Here is a 9,838-nt window from a genome sequence, read left to right as displayed (position 1 = left end):
TCGAACTCGTTGTAGAAAATAGCGCGCCAGATCGCTCGAAGCCGTATCGTCCAGGCCGTTATTTACGGCAATTAGGAAGAAATGGACCCTTCCCTCCATAATGTACTATCCCGTATACGAATACTTTAAACTAAAGGACAAATGATAAAGTCACTGGCGTATCAATCCACTTGGGATGCGCCAACGCGTTTTACTGGAATTCGTAATCGTTGAGGCTTTTTGGAACGCGTGTTGGCCTATACAATGACTTACGGTGGCCAGCCGACGGGTAAAGTCAGTGTTTTTATCCTCACAGACAAGTCTGGCACCAATTTATCGACCCCGGAGGGATGAAAGGCTGGGTGAGCACTAGGGCGGTTTCGAACCCTCGACCGTGTGGCTACAACGGACCACTAACCGACTGCACCGACTCTATAGTAGCTAATAATTTACGTGATCTTAACTCATCTTTAAGAACCCATCCTTACCCATCCGATTTCATAAATTACCATTCTAAACTGACGAAAAGAAAAATCATAAGATCACAAGAAAAAAGGAAGGCACAAACACGATGATCAACACAGTCGACGTTCATAACGTAGTTTAGATTGTCAAATGAGCTGATTAGGTCTGGAATTGGTGGATCTAGCCAAGAAATTCGAACTCTCAGATAAATTGACAGCGACGCAATTGCTGCAGTAAGTGTAAGGGTTCTCACTTCGTTACATAAAAGTACTATAAAACTAACTCATATATCGAATACGTTTGAAAAATCCGCGTGAAATCGAGCATGATTTATTACGATCTGATCAATGACAGTATATCCGGGACGTATGTGGAAGAACCAGAATGAATTACAACCTGGTTTAAAAAAAAACAAAGAAGCGTATAAAAAAAAATAGTAAGATTTCATCTTTAACGTAAGTTACCATTTTATAAAGCATAGTACTCTGCGCGATTAGTAGCCCGCCGTTGAACTTATCTGTATCGATTTGTGGTTTTGTTTGATCATCGTATGACCTTTGCAGAGAGGGAGTTGCGCGCCTGGTAGCTTTGATTGAGCAGCATTCCATTCATTTGATTATGGTTAGTCATTTCCGTGACTAAAACATGCGCGCATGTCGACACATTTCCCTTTATTTGAGAAACGTGCCTTTTCCAGCCCTTTATGTGAAATTCTGAAACTTAAATACAGTGCAGTTTTTTTAAAATTTTACATTATTTTAATACTTTGCAGCGCATACACTAACAAAACAAGTCGAAGTTGGATTAAGTCCCGGAAGAAAAGCGTGGTGGGATTTCTTTTTCTCATTTTTGCTATCAAATTCTATGCTGCGATCATTCCCGTATATAGTCGGGTCAAAACGACAAATGAACCACGAGTGTAGTTGCGGTGCATTTGCGTACGCACTCGAAACGGCGCGGTGGAGGCAGCAGTTGGGACCGAGTTGGAACCGTTGCAAACTGCAGCGATGGGTGATGCGCCAGCAAGGGTTTCACCACGCTCCTAGCCGCTGTGCTCCACTGAAGCGCTTCGAAAGAAGCCGCGTACGCAATTGCATACGTGCTTCATGTCGTTTTGACAAATACATATAGTTGGGTCAAAACGACATGAAGCACGGACCGTTACGTAAGTGACCGCGCTCGGAAGCGGTGCGGTCGAGACAGCGGTTGGAATCGAGGTGGGACCATGGCGAACTGTAGAGGTGAGTGGCGGCAGTGAGGATCCTTACGCGATCCCAACCGCTACACTCTACCGCTCCGCTTCAAGCGCAGCCGCTTGCGCAAATGTCCGTGCTTCATGTCGTATTGACCCGACTATATATCTATAAAAATATACAATCGGAGTGAAGTGTGTTGTAAGTGATGACAACTCAACACATGCTCAGTGATGGCGTGCACTGAGCTCTCTTTACACCTTGCCCTTTTCTCTACTTTTTGGTTCTTATGGTTTTAGATTTCGTTTCGTGTAATAGTGCATGACGCGTCGCATCGTCATGTTACAGCACAATTTACGCGGACCGTTTAGTAGAGTCAAAACGACATGAAGCACGGTGCAGTTGCGTAAGCGGTTGCGTTCGAAGCGGTGAGGTGGACGAGCGTAGCGGTTAGCTTCTAGTTAGGACCCCTGCTGTTACTGTTCATTGCTACAGTTCGTGATGGTCCCACAAACCGATTCCATCTCTACCGCGCCGCTTCGAGCACAACCCCTTACGCATATGCACCGTGTTTCATGCCGTTTTGACCCGACTATACATACTTCGAGGAAACCTACGTTGGATATCAGCGCGGTTTTTCTTCAACAGAAGTGGCGTTATTATAATTTCAAAAGAAGCACCCAGAGTTCTTTGTGTCTATATCTTCCCGTCAGTATCATTTGGATGTGATGGGAAACCTTTTTCATTGTACTTCATCTGATTAACTTTCATTCTTTTCTTTTTAATGGAAGTCTAGCTGTTTAGAATGAACCTTTCTCATCAAGCGATGGTGTGTTGACCGTTGAACCTAGCTTTAGGTATGGATTTCCAAAGTCACAACATATTTACATACATGATCCGCATATTTCGTACAAGTCCCCTATTTCCTTTCCCTTCTTGTCTTGTATACGATGGATAGATATGGAATCTGATAAAAACGTCTAACGGAGATGTGCGGATGGATTTAAACGTTTCGGTCACAAACTGACGACTGATGAGGAAAGGCGAGAGGACCAGTTCTAGCGCATTAGATCTAGTATTTCATTGAATGTACAGCTATGAGGACTTGGATGTGTAATGCGTTCTACTTCAATCTATAGTAGGATCAAAACGACATGGGGCACGTACGCAATTGCGTACGCAGCTTCTCTCGAGGCGGTGCGGTGGAGCGTAGCGGTTAGTGGGACCCTTGCTGGCATCACCCATCGCTAGTTTCCGACGGTCCCATCTCGGTCCCATCTGCTGCCTCCACAGCGCCGCGTTTCGAGCTCGTACGCAAATGCACCGCAACTACACTCGTGGTTCATTTCGTTTTGACTCGACTATAGAATATTTGAGGTTTTATAGATGCGTATACCATCCGCGTAATGACGTTCCGGGACGAATACATATCTCAAATCAGTGTTCCTATCCTTAGGAACGTTATGTTTAAATGTTATGTTGGATAAATTTAGTTCTTATTCAAATAAGTCTAGTGCCAATTTATCGACCGCAAAGTGATGAAAGGTTGAGTTTGGGCGATTCTGAGCCATTGATCGTTCATTCCGCTGTGAAACCTCTTTCTACACCTACTCACCTGCACCTGATCACATAAATCCGGTCACATGGTCAATCTTTTGAAAAATAATCTGTCGTAAGACCGCTAGACATGCTTAACTTCATTCCATTATATTCAAATTCAGCGCTCAGCGAGTTCTATGTGCCGACCGTGGTCGATTTGCCTCGTATGTGCTCCGCCCTCGCCCACATGCCTCGTAATTCCCTTCGAGGAACATCTTGTTTACATGTGCTTCCTCGAATGTCGTATGTTTTTGCGGTGAAATCTCGGTTTTATTGCCGTTGTGAAAGAGATACCAAAACCACCTCCGGTTCATATCTCTCACAAGCATTTTCCGTTCTTTTTTCATTATTTTATTTGGTTCTCTTATCACTTTTTGTCTTTTATCTATTCTTGCGAGTCTGAATTCTCTATACTCATCCGTATATCATCTTATCATTGTGGAATTAGTGAGTATAAAGCCATCTTTTACATTTGCAGAACCTTACGAATGGTTGTTCAAGCACTCGCTAGAATCTTGAACACCAGAGAAGATGGTCTACGGCTATTCCTGTGTGTTTTAGCAGGTATGCTTTATGTTTACTTGTTGTTTTTTTTACTCAGAGCTACGCATTCTTTGCGATTTCTCGATTCACTAAGCGATTATGGGCCTCGTTGAAGGCGTCACCCCACGAATCTGAGGCGGTACGAATTTCAGGTGGAGTATTCGTATACGGGATCGTAGATTATGGGGAAGAGGGTGATTCCGTTCATTTCCTCCTAATTGCCGTAAAGAACGGCCCGGAAGATACGGCTTCGGGCGTTCCGGCGCGCTATTTTCTACAAGGAGTTCGATTGGAGCACGCCGCATCTTCCGGGCCGTTCTTTACGGCAATTAGGAAGAAATGGACGGGAGCACCCCCCCTCCATAATCTACGATCCCGTATACGAATACTCCACCTGAAATCCGTATCACCTCAGATTCGTGGGGTGATGCCTTTAACTTGAATTTCTCCAGCTACTTTCACTTACTTTTACTTATGTATGTATGGTTGAGTTATCGAATTGTTTTCAGGATATCCTCTTGCTTTCTTCCATCGGTCTGTATTATATAATAAACCAGCAAATGTTCAACATGCTTTCTTCGTGACTGCTGGGCTGATTCTGTATATTTTTAACTGTGGTACGTTTGGTGCTAAGGTAGTTAGTTGGATAGGACAACTCTGCTGGACTAGGATTCACTTGTGCTCGCGTAGTCGCGCTTCCACGGCGCGCAAAATCGCCATGTAGCAGAAAATCGTTCTTAAGCGACAAACGAGTTTCCCGTTTGGAAAGCATTTGAGAAGACGATATCTCGATAGATCATTACTAGAAATGAATAGCAGAGTCAGTCGTGCCCCTAAAACCTATTATTTCTTTCGAGAAATAAGGGCGCCACTGAGTGTCCACTCCAACTACATTTTACCCTAAATAATTAAATCCCTCGGGGTCGTAAGGCATAACCAGTAGTCATAGAGAATCTATGAAATGTAATGAAATGTTTACTAAGAGAAAAGAGTAAGTTAGAGCGTCGAGAAATAAAGGCACCACTAGGTCCCCCAACTAAATTTTCCCTGATTTTAAATTATTCATAGCAAATATGCGCACATACAAAATGAGTGTGGGTGTCATGGAGAATGTAACAAGCTCTGAGAGAAGAAGAAATACAACTGAGGCTATTCTATTAGCATTAGAAACAATATCACTTAATTTTTCAAACGCACTGCGGTATCGCAATAGAGGCTGTTATGCATCAAACTTGACTGCTTTTTGAGATAGATTTGACTGATCAAATTTCTTTTTGCAAATGAATGCGGTAATCTGATCTCTTTTTTTTTTGTCCTAGTACCTTTTTTTGTCACAGTAACAGCTTTTGCATGGTTATGCACAAATGTTTCTATTTTTGAATTGTTTTCACCTTCCACATTAGGAAATTCCACACCCATGGGAGAACTGCGAAATATGGAGGTGAGAGAGGTGCATGTTTACGCAGGAATCGATGTTCATGTTGTCGTTCAAGAGGAGGGAGCTATGTAGTTAAAATAACGTGAGGAGACAAATAAAGTGAGCGAATAATAGACTACCAATTTACATAATTTTCAGTGTAAGATAGTAAATGAGGGAGAAAAAGCTAACAGCAGCGGTAGTATCCAAAATCACTAAATCTTACACTATTAGCTGATAATAACGTGACTGAATTTCCGAGTTGATGAAAATTTTTTGGGTGATTTATTTTCGTCCTTTCGCTTCTTTTTTATTTCTTGAAATAAGTAAATGCTACATTTATTGGTACTCATTATTTGCTTTACTTTCTTTCTTTCAGGATATGACGTTGTTCACACGCTAATTGCTATCGTATTTGCATATATAATTACCAATTTTTTGAGAGGTAAAGTTGAATCAATAGTAGCTGCCCATACAGCATTCCTGGTGAGTATTTTGTACTTTGTTTCCTCTAGATAGACTTGCTCTAGTAGTTTTCGTTTCCTAAATTGGACTAGTTATTTGAAGTGTTGCGATTTGCATATTTACGCTTTTTGTTTTCGAAAAATGCAGCCGGGATTGCCAAAGGCTTAATCAAAATCTCACTGGCTCACTCACAAAAGTCTATGTAGGGTTGCACAATGCTGCTTATACATACTGTATACTTTCTTCCTTCAAGGGTTACCTCCTCGTGGCTTACTGGTTTGAAGAGTCAGACGGGTATGATATCAATTGGACAACGCCTTTCTGTGTATTGACCCTAAGGTTCATTGGTCTAGTTATGGATGTATATGACGGAGCGCACATGGTGAGGTTGCCGCTTTTTGAATATTTGAAAGTTTTTTGAAAAGTTGAACGCTGTAAGAAAATTATTTAGGAGAAACTCAAGCCAGATCAGAAGAAAACCGCTGTGAAAGAAGTTCCTGGTTTACTAGAAATCGCAGCTTTTGGCCTTTTCTACACAGGAACCTTTACTGGACCTCAGTTCACTCTAAACAAGTTCCGTTCGGTTGTGAATGGGGAATGGCTAGATGAAAAACGACAACCAAGAGCATCAGCGTAGGTTTTCACCCCTTATTTCCCAATGTTCGTTCTCATCTTGTATTTTATCAGATTTTTTGAATCTTACTTCGTTAACATAAGACATCGGGATGGTGAAAAGCATCGCTCCACAAATCTGACGTGGTATGGATTTCCGAGGGCCAAAGACTACATGGGGCGTAGATTGCAAAAACGGATGGGATCTTGTTAATCTCCCCTGAATTGCTATAAACAGAAGGCTTCGGAATGCAGTTCCTTACCCCGTTGCGATTCGTCGAAATTCCATTCAGACGCTTCGGTAGGCTACACATTTCATCCGACGAATCGCAGGCGGGGGCGGGGCGCAAAGGTGGCGCGTTGCAATAGAGGACGTCGTAAGGAACCGCATTCCGAAGCTTTCTCTATACAGTGATGCAGGGGGAGATGAGCGAGATCCCTCCCGTTTTTGAAATCTATGCGCCGTGTAGTCATTGGCCCTTGGAAATCAATACCACGTCAGATTTGTGGGGTGATACCTTTAACTATTTCCGCATATAGTTGTTTTTATAGATACAGCGAAATTTTTCTAGAATGCGACCATCAAAGATTTTACTTTTGCACCTATTTTAGTAATGGGGATGTAAGTACCTAAGGCTTCTTCTTTTCCCATATTTCATGTTGCAGATACGAAGCTGCGCTTCGCCGATTTGTCGGCGGTTGCATTTATATGGCTATAAATCAGTTTGGATGTGCATGGTTACCGAGTACGTATTTCAATACTATCGAATTTTACGTGAGTTTTACTGTTGTTGCATCTTATTTTTGTTTATTTCAATATTTATTGGTGCAACGCCTCAAGAATTATTATCTTAGTTTTTTTCTTCTTTTGCACAAACTAGGTTCGTTCCTTCACAGCGCTTCCACTTTTCTCATTTCTCCTGTAATATCCTATGTTTCAGACTTCCTAATTCAGGACCAAAGCTTATTCTGGCGGTGGACATGGGCTACCATTTGGTTTCGGCTCGTAATGTGTCGATACTGCGCCATGTGGATGGTTGTGGTGAGTTCTGATTCTTGCTTATGGTTGCTTAATAATTTAATTCTATTATCTCCGTTTACGCTTTTCCGTTAGATTTGTCAATATGTCAATATTTTTTTTTCAAAACGTCCTTTTTGTTAGTTCATCATTATTGATAGATTCTACCCACCATTATACATGCGATAGTCGGACCCGGTGCTCCGAACCCCTTTGCTTTCGGACGGTTAGCAAAAGGACCCCTTCAATTTTGAACGGTTGGCGAAAGGCTTGTGCTGCACCTCATGAGGTAGACTCCCTTTACCTGACGAGGGTCCGACTCCTCCCTATCGCATCTATGCCCGCCATTGTTCTTTTTCTTTGCAAAAAAAGTCTGTTTTTCTGTTCCTACGGTCTAGAAATCTAGATTTGTTCCAGTAGTCCGCGCCTATTTTTACCGTAGCGAGCGCACTGCACCCTCCATTTAGCGGAACAGAAAGAAGGAGGGAGTGGGCTCTAAGAAACAAGAAGTGTTGAGATATTACAGACAAGGTTAATCACCGGAAGCTTCAGAATGTGTCTGAATGCACAGTCAACTTCTGACTGTAGGGTCGATTTGTTGTGAAAGTTCAACATTACTGCTGTTTGATAATTTTATTCGTTCCCTTTCCTGGAAACAGCAAAGAGATGTTCTTTAAAAGTATATTTCTAGGAAGGAGCTTCAATAATCAATGGGCTCGGGTACAATGGAAAGGACGAAAATGGAGAAGATCGGTTAGTTTCTTAGTGAAATAGTAGCTTACATTTAAGTCTTAGGTTTATACTTGAGTTGTCCCAAGAGCCGTACAAGTTCATGGTTCTTAGCTTTTTGATCGAATTCGTTAATTATGTTAGGAAGTCACGCTAATTTTCTATGTGTTGTGAACGCAAAAAAAAAACAGTCTGCGTTAGGATCCAGCTATTAGTTATTTTCTTAACCCAGCTCTTTGTCAATTGATGAGTAGCCCTTTTCTGCTGGTTATATAGCGTGTTAGCACCCTATCCAGACATTGACATGGAATAGATGTTGTGTTTCCTGACTTTTGTTGACTAACTTTTGACGTTTGTTGTGTTTCCTGAAAAAGGATTTACTAAAACATCACTTGTAGGTTGTTTCGAAAACCATAGCTAATTAGTTGTCTGTAGGTGGGATGGAGCTAGGGATATTCACGTCTGGAAATGGGAAACAGGCCACGACTTCACATCACTTGTACAGTCATTTAACTGTGGGACGAATACGTTTGCGAAGAAGTAAGTATTGTAGTTTTACTCTGTGTGATAAACGAAATTAAAAGCTAAAGCATGTTTCTTTAGTCATATTCTGCGACGCTTACGATGGTTAGACAGCAAACCGTTAGCACATCTAGCCACACTAGGTTATCTAGCTATATGGCATGGATATCACCTCGGATACTTCCTCCTTTTCGGTTTGGAATTCGCTTGCATGGTTGCTCAAGATCAGGTAATGATGATTCACGTATTGTAAGACAACCCTGGATCCATAATGCTTCACAACTTTTTAAGAGAACCATTTTGGATGTATTGAAAAAATAATGTAATTGCAGCTCTATAAACTTATTGACCGAACCCCTGGATGGGCCGAATTTAACGCAAACCCATTAGTTCGACCATTTGTATGCGTTTTCGGGCGGGTTGTCATTCTCTACACTACGGGATTTGGTTTCTTGACATTTGGGCTTGTGAAAACGAAATACTGGATTGGAGTGAGTTTTTCAGATGTATTATAGTTCAGAATTTTCTTATTCTTCTTATTTGTTAGTTTTTTCTCTGCAAAGGTTCACACCTGAATATTTTTTACGCTTACTTTTTTTTTTCTGGAAAGGCAAGTGAGAGATAGAGTATTAAAAAAATTGGAATTTTCAAAACACCCTTGACCGCCCCAAAAATTTGTTTTTCCAGCCCGTCAAATCGCTATATTTCCTTGGTTATATCTTCTACATTGTGGTATGGCCACTTCTGCATTATGCTCTTGTTGCCGTACTGCCAAGAAAGCCAAACCAAGAGATAAAGGAATCGCTCTCGGTAAGCGAGAAGAAGTCAGAACTAGCTAAGAAGAAAACTTAGATATGTGATAGTATGGATTTTTCTCTTTAATATCGATTCTAATGCTCTTATTGCACATTGTATGATCTCACGTCACTCAGAAATGTAGACAAATGTAGACTTAATTGATCTGCTTTATTGATTTTCGTAATACTGGTATCATAAAAAGCGTGTAAAAACATGGAATGAAATTGAATTTGACCGTCCTCCAGGAAATGCAAGCATCTCCATATGAAAGTGATCAATAAAAAATTGGTACAAGGCACAACAAACAAGGCCAAAAAGCAAAACCGGACAAAAAGTGATCAGTTCTGGATCACTTGATAGTACATCTGCGCTTCGATAATCACATATATTGAGTTAGGATAAGTTGGAATTGCAATTGATTGCAGAAGATCACATATACTACTAGGTGCTTCAATTCTTAATCAACATTGCTCGGATTTGCAAGCGAGCAATGTCGAT

At 41.3% G+C, this 9,838-nt stretch overlaps 1 protein-coding gene across 2 annotated transcripts; it reads left to right on the top strand.

Annotated features, from left to right (window-relative positions):
* Window positions 1-2,198: 2,198 nt before the first annotated feature.
* On the top strand, window positions 2,199-9,394 carry RB195_007485 (uncharacterized protein; the record flags this gene model as incomplete). Of its 2 annotated transcripts, XM_064181141.1 has the most annotated exons (14): window positions 2,199-2,270; window positions 2,442-2,494; window positions 3,715-3,800; window positions 4,289-4,396; window positions 5,576-5,682; window positions 5,915-6,043; window positions 6,113-6,294; window positions 6,940-7,048; window positions 7,229-7,315; window positions 7,983-8,044; window positions 8,456-8,560; window positions 8,624-8,771; window positions 8,875-9,033; window positions 9,230-9,394. In XM_064181141.1, the coding sequence occupies 14 exons, from the start codon at window positions 2,199-2,201 to the stop codon at window positions 9,392-9,394; spliced, it is 1,572 nt and encodes a 523-aa protein (XP_064037953.1). The 2 variants fall into 2 exon arrangements, with proteins under 2 accessions (XP_064037953.1, XP_064037954.1); XM_064181140.1 differs by lacking the exons at window positions 2,199-2,270; window positions 2,442-2,494 and having other exon boundaries at window positions 3,725-3,800.
* Between the last annotated feature and the right edge of the window lie 444 nt (window positions 9,395-9,838).

Source organism: Necator americanus, chromosome I, assembly GCF_031761385.1.
Source record: "Necator americanus strain Aroian chromosome I, whole genome shotgun sequence".
Taxonomy (NCBI): domain Eukaryota; kingdom Metazoa; phylum Nematoda; class Chromadorea; order Rhabditida; family Ancylostomatidae; genus Necator; species Necator americanus.
Note: the sequence above shows the minus strand (reverse complement) of the source record. Positions and strands in the feature narration are given on the sequence as shown.